At 35.6% G+C, this 19,609-nt stretch overlaps 1 protein-coding gene across 3 annotated transcripts in view; it reads left to right on the forward strand.

Annotated features, from left to right (window-relative positions):
- The first annotated feature begins 730 nt into the window (after positions 1-730).
- The window catches only part of LOC129236432 (acetylcholine receptor subunit alpha-like), a 49,778-nt gene continuing 30,899 nt past the window's right edge, over positions 731-19,609 (forward strand). For all 3 annotated transcript variants that reach the window (XM_054870822.1, XM_054870825.1, XM_054870823.1), the window contains exons 1-4: positions 731-859; positions 4,285-4,531; positions 9,986-10,030; positions 11,808-11,917. In XM_054870822.1, coding sequence (XP_054726797.1) covers positions 4,313-4,531; positions 9,986-10,030; positions 11,808-11,917 — 374 coding nt within the window. In that variant the 5' untranslated portion in view covers positions 731-859; positions 4,285-4,312. The remainder of the gene's footprint in view (positions 860-4,284; positions 4,532-9,985; positions 10,031-11,807; positions 11,918-19,609) is intronic.

Genomic DNA, 19,609 nt, shown 5'->3' on the forward strand with positions numbered 1-19,609 from the left:
AGACTCCTCTTCATCACAGCAGAACCTGCATGATCTTGTACTAGTTAGATAACCCTGTTGTGTTAAAGTGTTTATTACAGGCAAAGTGACCTGTCAGTGCTCCACAGAGTAATCTGAGGCCCTTTTTATCTAGGGTTAGACCAACTTTTTGGAGCGATTAAGGCCGCTTGGGCCGTTCCAGTGTTCCCTGATTTTAGTTTGGATCCATTTTTCGGTTTCCTGTTTCATATTATTTTCGTTAAAGCCGAAGAATGGAGTTGGTCAAATAAAAGTCTGCCTTCTCGGTTCCTTCGTGCCGCCTCATGACCAGTTTGTTGATATATATTTGTGATGTCAGCAAAATAATTTAATTTGAGCATAAAATTGAATAGTGAATAGTAAAGTAAGGCACTTATGGCTTGAACCCACTGCGTATTATACCGTCCACATAGAACGAATGCACCTTGGCAGGATTTTGACAAATCAGAATAACTTTTTACAAAAACAAAATACTTTGAAATGTTATTATTGCTCAGATGCTATCGCCATTAGGACTAGGACTTGCTACCAACAATCATATATTCTAATATAAAAAAAGTTTCCTTTTAATGAACTCACTCATTTCCACGCATTCAATCCTCACAATTAAAACACTACTTAAGTGGAAATACCTTTCAATATAAAGAGGAATTCAGGATAAATGAATTCGTATTAAATAACATTGTCAAACTAGTACAAGATTGAGAGCTAACATGTAACAGCTTTTTTATATACCAAGTGGAAAATTAAAGACTTTCAGCGATATTAATGTAATAGTTAAATAAAACAAAATTGTGCCAAGTATATTCACTATAGTAACTAAAACAACATCAAATAAGAGGTAGTATTACTGTTGAAGTTGTAAAAAGGTGTATTAAGAGAGAATGAAATTATTTGTACTTAAAGTTACCTCTATTAGCTAACAAATAATATCCTTTAATAAAGTTTTATTCTATTAAAACTGAATTCTGAATTCGGCAATGTACATATGAGTGAGAGTAGTTGATAAATTTCTACACCAAGCAGAGTGAGCTTATCAACGTGTAGTGTTTTCACACGTATAAGGACGAAGGATGAGTTGCCGTATTGATGAGTTGAGGGGTGTTTTCTTTAACCCTTCGCTTGGCAAATTTTTCGGTGGTTATATGTCCACCCAATGAGTTTGGCCTAACTTTAACACATTTTGTGCGGAAGTTAATACAATGTTACCACTTCGTTTTCTGTATTTCATGTAATATTATTTAAATATATTAATTTCCTATTTAACCGACTCGCAATTTCTCGAGTTTTGTTGAAAACTGAACAAAGAAACCTATTTTATTAAAGTAGTACTAATTTTTATTACTATTAAAAATCCTTGTGCATGTACTTACTTTTACTTTCCACTGTACTTCATGTTTTTATACATGTATACATATACATACATATAAATATGTGACCACTTAGGAACTACTTGAAACATATGTTTGTATGGGTTGTGATTTATTTAACGAATGAAACCTATGTCAACAGTGACATAAAAGCTTCTGTGACAAGATATGCGAATATTGATAAGAAATCTCTCCGCTGCCACATGCTGATTAAAAAGGACGATCAAATAGACAAGTATAAACGAATCAATTTCAAGTTGGGTGCTTCATCAGTATAATACCCGAGAATTTTAAATTCTCTGTGACTATCAGTTGCAAAAGTTGAGCCATTTCGTTTTTTCCAAAAGTAAACCGTTCAAGTACAATCAATATACGAGTACAACCAGTATACAATCAATATGACCGCTAAAACTGTTGTAAAAAAACGGAGTGTTGTACCGATTGGAAGTAAATACCTAGAAAAATGTAGCATCATGCATATAGTTCGTAGCACCAATTTTTTGCTCAACAACAATTTCGAGAAGGTCGAGTATAAGGTTGTTGGAAAGAGCTATTAGCTCGTCTTTGGCAGTAAGTGATCACTATGCTGATGTAATTGAGAAGTCAAAACACAATACTAATATTTTCAAATTGCTGACAGCGATAAAAGCAGGCTTACACCATCAAGTAACCTTAAAATTGCATAGGAGTTTCGTTAGGACAAAAATATAGTAGTGTAGAAATACGATATAAGTAACACAAAAGCAAAACCACAATTAGAAAAATTACAACTTTTCAAAACTCTTTCCTTCGGAGAAGTTTGGGTGTCCCCCGTCAACTCCAGTCAACCTACTCTATATGCTCGCGCACAAGGTCCCTACAGCTGAGACAGGAATGTGACTCACAGCCAAAGAAATTATAAAGCTAAAACAATTCAATTCAATATGAAACAATCGCTAACAATCCTGGCACGAAACCCAGCGCGAACACACTTTTAGGTGTTTGGCCGAGCTCCTCCTCCTATTTGTGGCGTGAGACTTGATGTTGTTCCACAAACGGAGGGACCTACCATTTCAAACCGACTCCGAACGGCAGATATTTTTTATGAGAAGCTTTTTCATGGCAGACATACACTCGGAAGTTTGTCATTGCCTGCCAAGGGCAACCGCTATTAGAAAAATGTTTTTTCTTCATTTTGGTGTTTCACCGAGATTCGAACCTACGTTCTCTCTGAATTCCGCATGGTAGTCACGCATCCAGTTACACTTGTGTATTTAAAAAAATTTTGGACGTTTTAGCAACACCGAGATTAGTGATTAGCCTCCTTTCGAGGCTGTGGAACCCTTCAGCCAAACAGCCTTCAAGCTCTTAAAAAACAATTGAATCGCTGAATCGCTCTGTTTCACGCGAGGCTCTCCAATCAATTCTCAAATGTTTATGTGGTGTGGTCTCCGAGTCATTCTGGTATACCAATTAATGAAAAGGCAGATCAGATGCCGAAGCTTTGAGCATGATTCACAGTAGCATTTTCTCTGAATGGTATAATGAATTTCTGTCATATGCAAGTAATCGACCTAAACTTTTTGCATAAATTTTCACAAAGTTACCAGTCGAACCAGGTAAAAAATTGTAAGTTCGATGTTAAAGATACAAAACTTATCAACAGAATATTTTACAACCAAGTTGTTCATTCTGCCAGACTTAATCTAATAAGGAGTAAAATGAACTATTCGATAACTGTGAAGACTTTAAATCAGTGTTATCAAATACAAATGAAAAGTACACGTAAATTTGCTTTCGTTTATTAGAGCCATAAATAAGTGTTTTGGATAAGGGTAATCGTCTCTGTTAAAACGAAACAAAATTTTTTTATAGAGATATATGTATTTACTTGTAAACGAAATCGATAGGTGACGTGATTTATACCCACCGGCCCAAGAATGCGGCATAGAATTTTACGTTCAGTATTATATATTAAGTTTTCCTTCACCCGCCTTACGCTTCTCCCAGGTTTCAGAAGCATAAGTAACGCCAGGTCTAATTATTATTTTGCAGAGTTTCTGCTTCGTTCGCTTAGAAAGAAACGAAGAACCTAGACCTTTCAATAACAGAAAGAAGACCAGGTTTCCCGCCTGGAGCTTCGCACTCGCTTCTCGTTTGGATTTTGCGTCCGCAGAAATGATAGATTCAAGATATTTAAACGTTGCCACCCGCTCAAAAGGGTGACTGTCGATCAATATGGCAGATTTACATTCATTTTGAACTTTAGACTCATCAAAACTTTATGTTTACGACGTCTGATAATGTAATCAACAAAATATAATATATTATAGTGCTTGTCGAGGGAGGCAACGTGGGAGTTGAAAAATTGTAACAGCACAAAACAGTGCTAAGCTACTGTAAAACTAAAAAAAAAGTAAACAGAAATCCGATCTCCGAGGTAGATCCGTAATGAAATTTTTAGCTCTTTTTAACAGGAAATTTAGATATTTGTCAAATAAAGGTTCAAAAGGGCCCATTATGCGACACAACATGGCAGAAAAAAATGTTTGCCCCTGAAATTTTATTTTATCATCGCTTGTAGGTTTAAGCGTAGTTTCTAATATTTCTTAGCAACTTTGGTCACAAATATGAATGAAAAAAATGTTTACCTTCAATAACTCACCAAACGTCATCGCTCTGTAAAGGAGTTCCCCACTTCTATTTTTCACACATTAGAATGAGCAGATAGTATTTTTAAAAATTTTCGAAAACCTATTTTTATTTATGTACTTTGAAATATTTTAGAATATGATGACATACAAATATGTATGTATGTATGTATATTCTCTCTATATAGTATAGTTGATGCCTTTAAAACAAAGCTTGCATTTTTTCTGTAGTCAATAATTAACTTATGTTTTCTATTTGAATTTAGAAAACGATTACATGCAATTACATTATAAATGACAGTACCCGCAATGAGATCCCGAAGTGAGCAGAGAGTAAAAGCATGGTTTTTATCAGCGTTAATGGTGCATAGTGCTGTTGCAGGGAATCCAGATGCAAAGCGGCTTTATGACGATTTGCTGAGTAACTACAATAAACTTGTTCGGCCTGTCGTAAACACCACAGATGTGCTCAAAGTTTGTATAAAACTAAAGTTGTCGCAACTGATTGATGTGGTGAGTACGCAAAACCAGAATGTTTGAATTGTTAAAGGTTCGAAGATATACCATTATTAAGTGAATTGTTTATTTTGTACATTGAGGCAGCTCCAATAAAAAAAAATTCACTATTATTATAATTAATTTTAAAACCGATACCATTGGTAGTGTTAATGCTGATTCCAATGGAAAAAAGTTCCTTTACTACCTCTACTTCTTCTATCTGTTAATAGTAATGCAGTGACACGACTATTTCTTTGATGACACGAGATACTTATTTTACCCTCATTCATCACAAAGCCTGTTTATTTCGTTTCTTTATTCATGCTGCTGAAAGCGGCTTTACAATCGACAAAGAAATGGATTTGCGTTTTGTAATAAATCTACAAGGTTTGCTCGTTAACTATGGTGAAAAAGAAAATTGTGAGGGGAACTTCGGCTATCACGTCACGGGGGTGATTCACCAGCCTAATTCTACATGATCATTTCACACCTATTCACACACTCTTCCAATCAGTCGTTGACAAGACGGCGACGGAGTGTCATTGGTTGATTTCTTTCGTATACCACCTGATTCTGTCAAATACGCTCAAAGCCAAATAACGGTGTGCTAAAGAGCCCACCCCTAAAATCCAATCAGTTAATTCATGGCGGGCTTTAATAATCGGCAGGCAAACATTCATAATCTGTATGTTAGTTGCTTCAATTAGCGGAGCAGCTTTTCTCCACCGTATTTCAGCAGTACGTTGTTCGTTAGCAATACTATTCGTATTTCGTCATAGTCGGGTAACTGGTCTGTAAACCCATGATTTTTTTATTATATATGGGACTGGTCTTCCATTTATTTTTGTGCATTGAAGACCATTTTGGTGTTCAAAAGCTAAAATTGCAAAAAAAAAACAGTTTTTACCACCGCTTTTTTAATATGTGCCCATTAGACTAGCCGTAACTTTTTTTTGTGGAAATCCATAAATTTTCGGGTCTTAAAACATGAGGTTAGGAGTAATGAAAAATGGTGTAATTTTTTAACCCGATCCGATGATGCCTAACCGTGCCCATTTGATCCCAAAGTATGGAATTTCAAAAACTCACAATTTTTACAAAATTTTTTTTTGTTTCCAATTTATGTACAATAATTTAATTTAATTTAATATGTATATACGTAATATATATATAATTTAACTTTACATATTTATATAATTTATTTTAATTTAATAAAATTTTAATTAAAGAATTAGATTGTCTATTTAATGAGACATGTTTTGGTGTAAGACGGATACAATTGCCTGTAGTGCTCAACAACTTGCAGTAAGTACTGTTTGTCTTCTTCATTATAAGTAAGCGATCTGTTGTAATCTGTGATCAATTTCAATGCTCTCTCTGCAGCGTCATTAACTACAGACAAATGCTGACAAATTCGTTTTCCCGCTATATAGTCTTCACTTTCTTGCCATGTTGAAGGATCTGATTCCAAAAAACTTGTTTCAATTCCTAAGCGGGTAAAGAATGTTTTAGTTCTTGATGAAATAAAATCATTTATATTCTTGCTGGCGTAAACCGTTATTTCTAACATTGTTGCAACAACTCTCTTTGGAACAGCATCTTCCTTCTGGTTATCGCTAGTAATTGCTTCCACCATTTTTCGCTTAATATGTGAAGGAATTTGATCATCAAAAAATGAAAGGCCAACCGCCTCTTCCGACAAATACCATAAATGATTTTTAATTTTATGTAAAAAGGCATTGGATACATTCTTATCGAAACATACAATAACATCTTGAATGAGCTTAAGGTCATTTTGTGGAGCAGCTATTGGATCCACACAACGAAACCAATATGGAACGTAGATGCAGGTTAAAAAAATACAAACGCTTCTTAGACTCTTTATCTCTGAAGTCGTTAACATGAATTGCTCGCGAAACAGAAACATTTTGTAGCAATATAATTAGGTACTTCGACATAAACCTTGCGTGTGATGTTGCACCAGGTGACCGTACTTGTGAAAAATTTAGTACGTCTTCTCCAACAAAGAGCAACGATAATTGTAGTCATTCTTTATAATCGGCACGAGTGTGGTGACTATTTAAATGCAGTTAGACAAAAATTCTTAAATACTTCCACTTCAGCTATTGTAAAGACTTTCCGAACTTCATTTTCCGATATTCCACTTTTGAATGACTTAGAATTAATGTTTTTCCAGCTGTTAGAGAAACGATTCTGCGTAAGATTTTTGGACCTTTGCACGTTGGCAACGGCGAATATCGTAGACGATGGAACGATGAGCTGTATGAGCTTTACGACGACATAGACATAGCGCAGCGAATAAAGATCTAGCGGCTTCGTTGGCTGGGTCATGTCGTCCGAATGGATACAAACGCTCCGGCTTTGAAAGTATTCGATGCGGTACCAGCTGGTGATAGCAGAGGAAGAGGAAGGCCTCCTCTGCGTTGGAAAAATCAGGTGGAGAAGGACTTGGCTTCACTTGGTGTGTCCAATTGGCGCCAGTTAGCACGAGAAAGAAACGACTGGCGCGCTTTGTTAATCTCGGCCAAAATCGCGTAAGTGGTTATCGCGCCAATTAAGAAGAAGAAGAGAAACGATTGAATAAAGGAACTTCCGGTGGTGATGATTTGCCAAAATTTAGTTCGAACACTGCTTTGACTAGCAACTCACTAACATGGTGACGAAACGGAAAGAAAAGTAGATTTCGGCCCAACCTTTTTTGAAGCAAGAACGCTGCTCCATTATTAACTCCCGTATTAGCAGCTGTTGTATCAAATGATACAATTTCCACTAAATCATCGAGCACAAAAAATTATGTATTTCTGCAGCTACTGCATCTCCCGTTGAACTTTCAATTCCCAGCAGTTTTTCCATATTTTCTCCTGTGACAACGAGAGACAATCTATCTTTCTTTTCTGTGCCTCGTGTTTCTGCAAGCAGCTTGCCATCCCAGTGAAGGACAAAAACGTCGGGAATCTACAAACAAGTAAAAAGAAAGGTCAAGAATCCAAAATCTTATAAACATATTCAGTAAAACCATTACATTGAATCCATTAATAATCTCTTGAGCTTGTCTGCGACAATAATCTCTCCTCATCGAATGTAATGTTGTTCGATTAAGAATTAAATCTTCCATTTTTATTGACGGCGTTCCATTAACACTTTGCATGGTATTTATAAAGGCAGCAACCGTTGCACTCACCAAATGCATGGCATCTCTTGTTGAGAGGTTACATTTGTCCATGCATGCAAGCATTCTATCATCAATAAAATTAATTTTTCCTCGATTTGCCTTTTTCGGTAGTAAATTAATGTTACTTCCGTCTGTATCTTCGCCTTCATTCATATCTTTTGCTGCATTTTCTTCGCCAGCTGAAATATCCTTTTCAGCATCCTCGGTATCAGAGACTTCAAGAGGATAATTAGCTTCAAATGGTATCAAATATTAAAAAAAGAACCAGTAAAGCTTAACTTTAATGAACTTACTACGAACTAAATGCTTTTCAACGCGCTTTCTTTCTTTTCCATTCGTTGCTCTTTGCGTTTTTCTTTTCTTGTGAGTACAGTATCGGCCCCATATATACTACCTGGACATCCTCTATTTCTTTGGAGCAAAAGAAAGTCTTTATCTTCCTGCATTTTCATTATACCTAGGGCATCCATGGCTGCAATGTCAAATATGAAATTTTCAATTTTATCCTTAAACTCTGCTTCATTTTTACGACACTTCTCGTTAGGAGTCTTGGAATGTTTTTGTAAATTTCTCCATTCCTCGTAAAGATTTTTAAGTTTTTTAATACAATTTTTTTCTTGCTCCGAGGGAATTTGAGCTTTTTTCCAAAATTCAATCGTGCCACCAATCGTGTATTTCATACTGCTTTCCAAAGTCAAGTTTTCGTGCCTCATTTTGAAAACAATAATTGGAGCACCTGTTTCATTGATGGCAACTTGGCCCCCAAAATAACACTTTCACATTCACCCACAAGAAATATTTTTTGCTCAGAACGTAATCTTTTTTTCGGAATGCCGGATAATGATTTTGAACTCATTTTTTCACTAACTTATTACTTTTGTACTATTAAACGCATAAGACAGCTGAAACTGAATAAAAATGCAATGCCATAGCCTACCAATTCAAATATCGAGAAAAAAATGCACACTGAATAAGAATACAATGTCAAAGCCTACTAATTCAAATGTCGAGTAAAAATTCAAAACTTTTAGCGTATTCAGCGAACACAACAATCATCAACAATCATCACCGTGTTGATTATGAAACAAATTTTTATTTTTATTATTATAGTGAAGTGTGAAAAATTATTTAAAAAGTACCTTTGCATAAAATTTAAAAATAATTATTTCATTTAGCAGCTGGCTCAACACACCGTTCATAAAACACAATTTCTATTACTCAACTGACGGTGACATATTTTCCACGTATCACTAATCTGTTATGTGTGCTGAAAGCGCCTTTTGTCAGGTGGATTTCGCGATATAAATTGGGCCATGCCGCAATAAAGTAAACAAGATCATTAATTAAAATCGCATCACATCAATAAATATAAGATTCGAACAAAAAAATTGGAAACGAAAAAAAATTAGTAAAAATTTTGATTTTTTCAAATTTTCCATACTTTGGGATCAAATGGGCACGGTTAGACATCATCGGATCGGGCTGAAAAAATATACCGTTCTTTATTGCATCCAACCTCATGTTTAACGACCCGAAAACTTTTGGATTTTCAATTTTTATTTTTCTCCATACAAGCTGCGGCCAGTCTAGTGCCCATACGCCAGAATGCATGTATTATCTGATAAATTTGTAATTTTCCGATCACTGGTAGTGAGCATCGTTAAACTGTTGCTTTAACACAAATTTAAAAATTTTATTAAAAATTTATTTGTGTTTATAGTAAAATAGTCGCTTTTAGTTATCCAAGTAACATAATGTAAAGGTGCGAAGATATTGACGGCTAACGACCGATTGATTTAATTTGGTATGGAGTTACAAAAATTATTGATAAAAAGAACAAGCCTCACATGGGATACAGAGTTGCATGGCAGCACTAGGTTTCATATGTTAGTTATGTCGAGTTATTGCCCCTCTGAACGAATTATTATATTTATTATAAAATTATTGTTTCTGTAAATTAGTCCACTAGGCTTAATCTTAAAGCATAAAATAAAAATGAGCCAAAGTTGGAGTACAGGGTACGCAAAGATTTACTTAGGGGAGCTAATTTCCAAGACACTCAAAACGACGATTGCCGTTTTAAGTTGCTACGTGGACATTTAAATAATGACATTATAATAAATAACCAACCTTCAAAATTAAAATAAATATTTAAGAAGAAATTACAAAAGCCAAGTTTTTATATCTTTTGTTTTAATTATTATTATTATTAAACTTATTTAGTTCACTGACAATACCTTAAAAATAAATGTACTAAAAAAAATTATTTTCTGCAGAATCTCAAAAACCAAATAATGACAACGAATCTATGGGTTGAGCAGGTGAGTATTTACGTTGATAATACATAATACATAATACTTCTATAAGCAAGTGTGTCAACAATTAGGAATTATACCAATACCCGCAGGGTTCGTGCAATACTGCACTGTGAGCACGGAGCAATAAAATTATAGAATAGGTTTTGCTAATAGCTCCCCTCCCCAAGCAATGGACAATCTCCCAATGATTTATGATGTTACACCACAACTAAAACGCTCTTGAGTGGATTACATTAGAAACTTCCCCACCAATCATAGTAAATTTTAAAGTTTGCTCAACTTCAAAAGATTTTTCATCATGTACTTGTATGAATAGTTTTAGACTATCTAAGGTTTCTTATTTCTCCACTAACTCTGTATTTTTCTTGAAACCTCAGAAGTTTTCGTAATAAATTAAATTTTCAAAAAACTCTGCAAGAGCGCGTTAAAGATTATTTTCTTTACGCAGACAGTTTTTTGAAGTCTGCTCTTATTTGCCATAAAGCGTGGACACTCAACGAGGGCATGGTGGACATCCTCGTTCTTCCCTTTTCCGCAGTAGTCGCGAAGTGCTTCTCTCTCCTGTTTGCTCCCAAAAATTGGATCAAATAGAAATCCACTTCCTTTTTACCGGGACCTTAAACTCTAGTATGCATTGGCCAACGGCCATTCAATGAGCTGCCTCATTTCTGTTGCCATTTTTAGATGCTGATTTGTTACTCGGCGTTGCTTGCTGAGCTACATTTACTGAATGTAAGTGGCTTGACAATTTAACCACCTCTTTAGCCAAGATACTCATAGGGATTGGACCCGGGATCATTACTTTTACAGTTTTAAACGCGCTGCATACGTCGTTGTGTTTGGCCGAGTTCCTCCTCTTATTTGTGGTGTTCGTCTTGAAGTTATTCCACAAATGAAGGGACCTACAGTTTTAAGCCGACTCCGAACGGCAGATATTTTTTATGAGGAGCTTTTTCATGGCTGAAATACACTCGGAAGTTTGCCATTTCCTGCCGAGGGGCGACCGCTATTAGTAACCGCTATTAGTAAAAACTTTTTCTTTATTTGGGTGTTTCACCGAGGTTCGAACTTACGTTCTCTTTGCTACGGCTACGGCGGCCGCCTCATAGAGGCTTATTTGTTCAATTTTTTTGTGGCCCAAAGTAAAGACTCTCTTCTATTTTATTCCGCTAGACTAGGCCTATTATTTTCTAACCACTGGATAGTCATAGCTACACTTTCGCATTGGCACGTATTTTGTTCAGTTGCTTCAATTTTACCCAATACCTTCCTATGAGTCTTAAGAGAAGAAAGGAATTTCAGAAATTTCACCCAATTTGCTGTATTAAATACGTTTTTAACGTTAAACGTAACGAGTAGACAGCACTTCCAGATGCTTGAAAATCACTTTTTCTTGTATTTTTCCTACTGAATCCAGTAGCCAAATAGATCTATAATTTGAAGCGTCCAAGTTTCGGAAATGAGCCTTCTGCGAAACTAGTGTTATCAAAGTATGCAAAAGTGAGAATAATACCAAGCTTCGATGCGTTCTTTGAATGTAGAAGGAGGAGAAAAGAAGAATTCAAGAGTCCAGTTCAAGGCGAACCCACATAAGGTGACTTTTCTATAACAGCTAAATTTGTTTTCTTGCGATTTACTGGCTAGAATTATAACGTTGGAAAAATCGCAATTATTACAATAGGATTTGTGAGATCTTTCCCGAAATTGTCGCTATTATTTTTGACTGATCATATTAAAGAGTATTTCTACATTTTGTACTAATGAAAATGTGTTTTTCTAGTCTTGGTATGACTACAAATTACGATGGGAACCAAAGGAATATGGTGGAGTACATATGTTACATGTACCCTCAGATCACATATGGCGTCCAGACATCGTTTTGTATAACAAGTAAGTAACTCAAACTTTATTTTTTACGTTTATATATTACGAGATTCTAATGTAACCAATGTCGCGGAGAACTATGAATGCAGTGTAAATTTTCTAAACGCATTTGACATTCTTGGAGGCGCTGATCACGAAAATTTAATGAGCATAACATATTATAATTGTGGTATTCACACCGGGACTGTTACTTTGGTAATTCGTTAGTAGGTATTTCAGTAAATATTTTAACTGTGAAAGCACTTTTTATTCCCAGTTGATTCAGTTTTATTGAAAAGTGAAAATCCCCAGAAAAAATCCAAATTGTTGAAAGCTTAACTGCAAATGATGTAGAAGAAATCGCGTTTATTACTGATAATTACTTAAAAAAAACACTTTATAACAATACAATACAAACAGACAAGACTGGGTCTGGTGTTTTGTTACTCGGTAGTGCGGAAGTTCGTTAATTTATAAAAGCAAAATACTCATAATAAGTGCCGACTAACAAATTAATAAGGCCGGTGTGAATACCACTAATATAAAATAAAGTCACTATGCGCCAGAAATTAATTAAATTTAAAATGTAGTATAAAGACTTCACTCGTTAGTGATATTTATTTGTGTGAAATTGCCAAGTTTGTAAACCAAAAAACAGTTTTCTCGATTAACTTGCCAATTTTCTGAGATTTAGTTATGTTTGGTAGGAAAAGTCTTTTATGATATATGGTAAGCGATCAAGAAAAAATGTTCAACAAGCCACAATCAGTGTTGCATATCTAATAATTGTGAAAGCTTCTGAACAAAGAAAATTAATACTGGCATGAAACTGAAGCCTTTCAGGAATATAGACATATTTATATCCCGAGCACTTTTGAATAGGTTTGCCACATTTAGCTGCTGATAGAAGTTTTACCTGTAAGGAGTTGCTGCCATTTTCTAATAGAAATCTCCAATTTAGAAGGGTTATTGATGTACTCCAATGAGGATGCCAAAAGTATGAGTCGGCGCTATCACCTTGACTGGATTATGTCCTCGTTTCAATGCTCTGAAATTTAAAGGCGAAGAGAAGCGACACTTTGCTCGCCGGATATAAGACATAATCAAAAAATTGCCTTATATGCATCAAGAAACCAAACTCATGATTCTAAATGACGCATTTAGCACAAGGATGATAACAGCAGAAATTTAATACATACATTATATAAGGGGTGATCAATTTAGAGGCATCGGATTTTAAATTGAAATAAAATAACGAAAATTGAAATTAATTGGGCAATCATTATCATTTTTTAGTTTAACTATTTATGACCATCCGTAATTCGACCATCCGTAAACACTAATTTTGCATGTCTCCTTGGAGGACTTCGGTCGGTATCTCGTAAATAACTTTAGTAATGATGGCCTTCAATGCCTCAATCGAAACTGGTTTATCCACAAAATATTTAGACATATTTACATACACCCACAAATAAAAGTCCAAAGGTGTAATATCTTACGAATGTGGCCAATCCACTGGTCCGAGACAAGAGATAAATTGGTCACCGAAACGACGACGCAGTAAATCCATGGTTTCACGGGCTGTGCCGTGATGGCAAGTAGTACCGTCTTGTTAGAACCGAATGTTGTGGAGATCACGGGCTTCAATTTCCGGTCGTCGTTTATCATCGCGCGATAGCCTTCGCAATTCACTGTTACATTGGCATCAGCCTCATCTTTGAAGAAATATGGTTGACCGCACCAACGCTTATTTTCAATGAATGTAATGTAAGCTTCTTGAATGGCTTCGGGTTGTTCATCAGCCCAAGTATGGTAATTTTGCGACTTAAGCCAAAAATGATCCTCATCGCTCTACAAAATTCGGGTCCCATAATTCGGATCTTCGGCGAGTTTTTCAAGAGCCCAACGACTGAAATTATGACGCTTTGGAAAATGGACTAGCTGTTTCTTTATCCGCTTTTAGATCAAGATAGTTAGTCCAAGTTGTTGAGACCGGTCTTCCGGTTCTTCGGCAAAACTTCCATTTACAGTCGCAATATTCTCTTCACTTCGGGCTTTACATGGTCTAATCGGTCGAGTATCATCCAATAATGTAAAATTATTCGTAATTTTGTTAATGGTGACGTAGTCACTAAGCCAAAAATGGGCCTCATTGCTAATCGGGCGTTGTACGTTGCAAACGTTGTTGATGCGTAAGTCTTTCCATGATGAAATGTCAATGAATAATGAAAAAAAGTATGTATTTAGTTTGACAGTATCCCCTGGTGATCTGTCAAAAGTACTTCTAATCTGATCACCTGTTACATATATGTATGTATCTGTAGTCGTATGGTATAGTAGCTTAAGCCGAAAAGAAAGACCAGTAAGCAAACTTAGCATTCATTTTATCTATAAATCTAAATAAGAAATAAGGGGAATAAATACAAAATTAAAAAATTATGCGATATAGTATTTAGAACGCTAAACAACAATTTAGTTTTTATCTTAAGTCTTAAGACTTCAGCTACTGTGGTGTACGACCCCATATACGAGTATACATGTACGCATGTAGATCCTTCATTGGATGTTTGGCGGAGTTCCTCCTCCGGTATGCGCCTTGTGGTACGTCTTGATGTTGTTCCACAAATGGAAGGACCTACAGTTTGATGTTAACTCCGAATGACAGATGGTTTTTTATGAGAAACTGTTTCATGGCAGAAATACATTCAGAGGATTACCATTGCCCGCCGAGGAGCGACAAGCAGAAACCCATTCGGCTACGGTCTACTATAATCGACATGGTGCCATCTGATACACACAAAATTGTTCTTACGTCTGATGATAGATAGATAGATGATGTCCTGTAATTCCAGCTGATACATACATACAATACATTCAGTGTTATGATATTACATCTCTGGTCACCGTGTAGTAGGAGTGGGCATTAATACAAATAAATTAAGTTACATATTTGATTTTTGCAAGCGATGGACAGACATGACGTAGGATCAGAAAACTTAATAAAAGTTTTCAAATTGCGTTACCTTAAGCCGTACAGGAAGCCCAAAGTTGAGCAGACACGATGAAACTCTAGTTATGAAATGTATAGTCTCTTAAGAAATGGTCTATCTAAGTTAGTTTATCATGTATATGCTAAAGTGGTATCCCAAAACATAGGAATTGATTTTTTTTTTTCAAAAACTCTTGTTCCCATCCTTTACACCTGGATATACATGAATTTTTAAATATTAAAAAAAAACGTTTTTCTTAACTTTAAATCCAAAATAAAAAAAACGTATTTTTTATTTGAACTAACTTATGACTTATCGAATTCTGTAGTCAGTTATGGAATTCACTTGCACCTTTTACTTCAATATTTTCCCCCTCATTTAACAAAAAGGGCAATTTTGTAAACACAATATTTATACCACTTTTGGCATTGAAAAAAATGTGTAATGTAAAAGATACTAATCCTCAATATTTCTTTATATTATAGAAAGTAGTGTCGTTTATCAGATCCAGAAATAAATTTTAGAATTAAAACTTTTTTATTTAAAATTTTTAAATGTACATGATGATCCCAAGCACGTTTTTTTAAATTATTTTTTTACGAAAAGAATATATGCGCTTTCATTCATTATTACGTATGATCCGTCCTCTTTTGCTATACTCGTTTTTAAATGTCTGTCTTACGTATCTTTCAAAAATTGAGAAATTTTAAAATGCACTATTTTTTCCAGTTGCCCTGCTTGTTTGTCCCACATTTCATACGATAATAACTATCATTTCAGTTAAGAATATGATTTTTGCGATGTCTTTTTTGTCAGTGCAATGCAGCGATTGATCATTGAGCAAAATTAGCAAAGAAACTTGTAAGTCTTCCACAAATTTGCTTGAATACTTCAATAAAAGTTCCCAAAGGCAAGTTTAAAATTGCAAGAAAATCCCGTTTTTCATCATTTTTTCGCTGATGGTCTTCTGGCCGAGTTTAACGAAACGCGCTAGTTGGATACACCAACTGAAACCAAGTCCTTCTCCACCTGAACTTTCCAATACAGAAAATATCTTCCTCTTGACATGAAGACATGAAGCCGCTGGATATTTTTTCGCTGCGCTATGTCTATGTCGTCGTATAGCTCAAACAGCTCATTTTTCCATCGCCTTCGATACTCACCGTCGCCAATATGCAAAGCTCCAAAAATCTTCCTCAGAATCTTTCTCCCGAACACTCCTCGGGACACTACACTGGATATTATCATCGTCCAAGCTTCTGCGCATGATGAAAGCCTTATAAAGCGCTATTTTTGTTCGTCGAGAGGGGTTTTGACTGCTCAATTGTCTACTTAGTCCAAAGTATCATTTGTTGACAAAAGAAATTCTCCGTTGGATTTCAAGGCTAATCGTGTTATCGGTGTTAATGCTGGTACCTAGATAAACGAAGTCTCTTACAACCTCGAAATCATAATTGCCAACAGTGCCAATACGCGCCGAGTGTTTTTTTGATAACAGGAGGTATTTAGTTTTGGCCTCGTTCACCTTCAGACCCATTCGCTTTGATTCTTTATCCAGCTTGGAAAAGTCAGAGCTAACAGCGCGGTTGTTATCAATATCATCGGCATACTCGGGCGACTTGCACGATCTTTACCAGCATCAAGTTAAAGAAGTTGCACGTCAGTGAGTCACGCTGTCTGAAACATCGTTTGGTATCAAACGGATCGGAGAGGTCCTTCCGAATTCTGACGGCCCTTCTGGTATTGGCCTGAAGGAACAGCTCAAATGGATCGAGCACATGTAATATATAGTCCAGTTTTCTGGGGTTAATGCCAAATGGCACTACGGTATTGTCCCAGCTATCGATGGACAAAACGGTTATGCAAACTTCGTTCCACCTTCAATTCATGACCATCTTTAAAACCTGATGTGAAAGTACAATCGAGCAGCCAGAGAGCTTTGTTGTAGGAGATGCTACTTTGTTGTCACAGTTGAAAGAAATTAATGTGGAGGGAAAAATCCTATCCTGGATTCTTCCTGATTTAAATTAATTTAATGTAAATTTGTTTAAAGTGACTTTATTACTTTATTATGTGCCTCTATTTATAATAATTGCCGCGCGTAAGCCCAATTGATTGCGTTCTCACCGGAACTCTATATCTACTATGCGGGAGTACTCGTATATGTGTACGAATAGTAAAAACAACAGATCTTCCAGTCCAACAGTGTCGCAGATGACTACACCACTGTATAACAAACATGTTTCTAGAACTTCTAATTAAAAGCTTTAAAATTTGATGAAACTTTGTTGGTTTCTTTAAATTTTTGTACAAAGTTTGAAATTTGGATTTATATACTTTTATACAAAAAATTAAAGGAAAATAAAAATAGTGAAAACTGGTCAAAATGTTGAGATGCAATTATTTTGAGGTGCGGAGGCAGCATAGAACTGTAGGTCCCTTAATTTGTGGAACAACATCAACGAAATGCAAGGTGAAGTTCAAAATTAACAAGACTGGCGTCTTAAAAATGTTTTTGATGGCGCCATCTTTTTAATGAGTTAGTGTGTTGGAAGTTACATTTCTAGTTGACTTCCAGTGAAAGCTTGGTGACATTTGGTTCAGTGGAAGCGAAGTTATTGCGTGTTAGTATGTTTGTGCCATCGGTACATAAATGAGTTTCGAACAAAGACCTTATATGAAATTTCGTTTTGAAATCGATAAAACGTTTGCTGAAACATTTGAATTGATGAAAAAAGTTTATGGCGATGATTGTCTATGCCGTGCCAGAGTTCATGAGTGGTTTGCACGTTTCAGAGATGATTGTGAGAGCTTAAATGACAATGAAATCAGTAATCACCGAAAATTCCATCGAAATTGTTCGAAATTTTATCAAAAATGATCCAAAATCGTCGTTGAAATTCATGGAATCGGAGTTGAATATCTCCAAAACATCCATTTATCGCATTTTAACTGATCATTTGGGCTTACAAAAGGACTGTGCACGTTTCATTCCGCAAAAGTTAACTGAGGACCACAAATTGCTCAGAATTCAACATTCGAAAGAGCTCATTAAAGAGGTGAGAAAAGACGAGAACTTCCTTTACAACATTGTAACTGGTGACGAAACGTCGTGTTTCCAACATGAACCTCAAACTAAGTGTGAAAGTCAATGTGCCGATTGGAAGGCTCCACGCGAGCCACCACCCAAAAAATCGCGTTTGGAGAAGTCAAAAAACAATTGGATGCTCATTTATTTTTACGATTCCAAGAGAATTGTCCATAAGGAGCTCATGCCAACGGGCCAAACCGTTAATGCAATTTTCTATCTTGGCGTTTCGTTGCAACGCATTAGTCGAATTCGCCCTGAATTCCGCGAAGGAGGAAGCTGGCGCTTATTGCATGATAATGCACCATCTCTACCGACGTCCTGAAGGACATTCCGGATTCCGGTCAATGAACATAAACACTCTTTCGGAAAGCTTTTAAATCGCGCAAAACAGTGTATCGAGGCCAGAGGAGCCTATATTGAATAAATAAACTCGAAGTTATGAGAACAAAGCTCCTATCGTTTCTATTTTAGCTCAGTCTCTTTTATTTTGGACATCACCTTGTAGTACTGCTCAGTTATTTATATAAAATTAATATTTCTGAAAAATAACTTTTAGTTTTATGCCTAAGCAGCAATTGCTTAGTTTATCTATCACCTTTACCATCAAACCCCCCTATCCCCAGCATGCGATTCAAATGAGATCAGAAATTTAAAGAATTGGCCCCAAAGGTAAAAGAAGTTCACCTAGGTTTCACCGAAAATATCAGGAATTAAATATATATACCATATATCTAAATACAAATGAAAAGAAAAATCTAATTAATTCTGTAATTTACATCCGTGTATTTCAATGCGACTTAAAGAAAGCCTTTGTAACAAATTTCCTTAATTTTGGTAAGGGTTTTTTAAAATACAACGCTCGCTCAAATTTACACAAATTTGGTACAAATGATGAATCTAGGAAAATTAATACAACACAAGCAAAATTTTGAAAAATGGGCAGTGCCACGCCCAATTTTTATTAAATGCGTGTCTCTCGATAACGGCTTAATAAAATTCGCCTCATTTAGATAATTAAATCGGATAAAAACCTCGCCCACTTTATATACATATGTAAGACTAAATTTCCGTCCGCCCATTTGATGTTGAGATGAAGCTACAATTCACAATGCCGATGAGTTTAAATTTAAAAATTAACAGCCGGTCCCAATTAAATTTTACCAAAACATATGCGGGTAAATAAAGTTCGATCCGCACCGAATTTGCACTCCTTACTTGTTAATTTTTTATTTCTTAGCACTTTCTTGTTGACACTTTTGTTGGTATGTTTCTATCGATTATCTTTGTTTTTATTGTTGGATTGTATTTAAGTCGAAATTTCTTTGAACAAGAGCGAGTCAGTGCGTCTCAAAGGCTTCAATAGGAACTCCATTCTATTTATAAAATTAAATTGAAATTCATCGAAGAAGCCCAGTACAATGCTCCGATGCCAAGAATTTGGCCACACTTATTTTGACCGTGTCTCTATAAATATAAAAATGTGCTGACCAATTCAACCGCTCTTGTGACGACGTACTTCTTAAATACACTCCATCTCGCTATTTCCAGAGTAGTTGCAAATTAAAACCTGTTTTTATCCTGAAAATGTTACTTTTTTACCTAATAATGTGTATAACCATAACTCCTTACAATTACTTA

This window comes from Anastrepha obliqua, chromosome 1 (genome assembly GCF_027943255.1).
Source record: "Anastrepha obliqua isolate idAnaObli1 chromosome 1, idAnaObli1_1.0, whole genome shotgun sequence".
Classification (NCBI taxonomy): Eukaryota; Metazoa; Arthropoda; class Insecta; order Diptera; family Tephritidae; genus Anastrepha; species Anastrepha obliqua.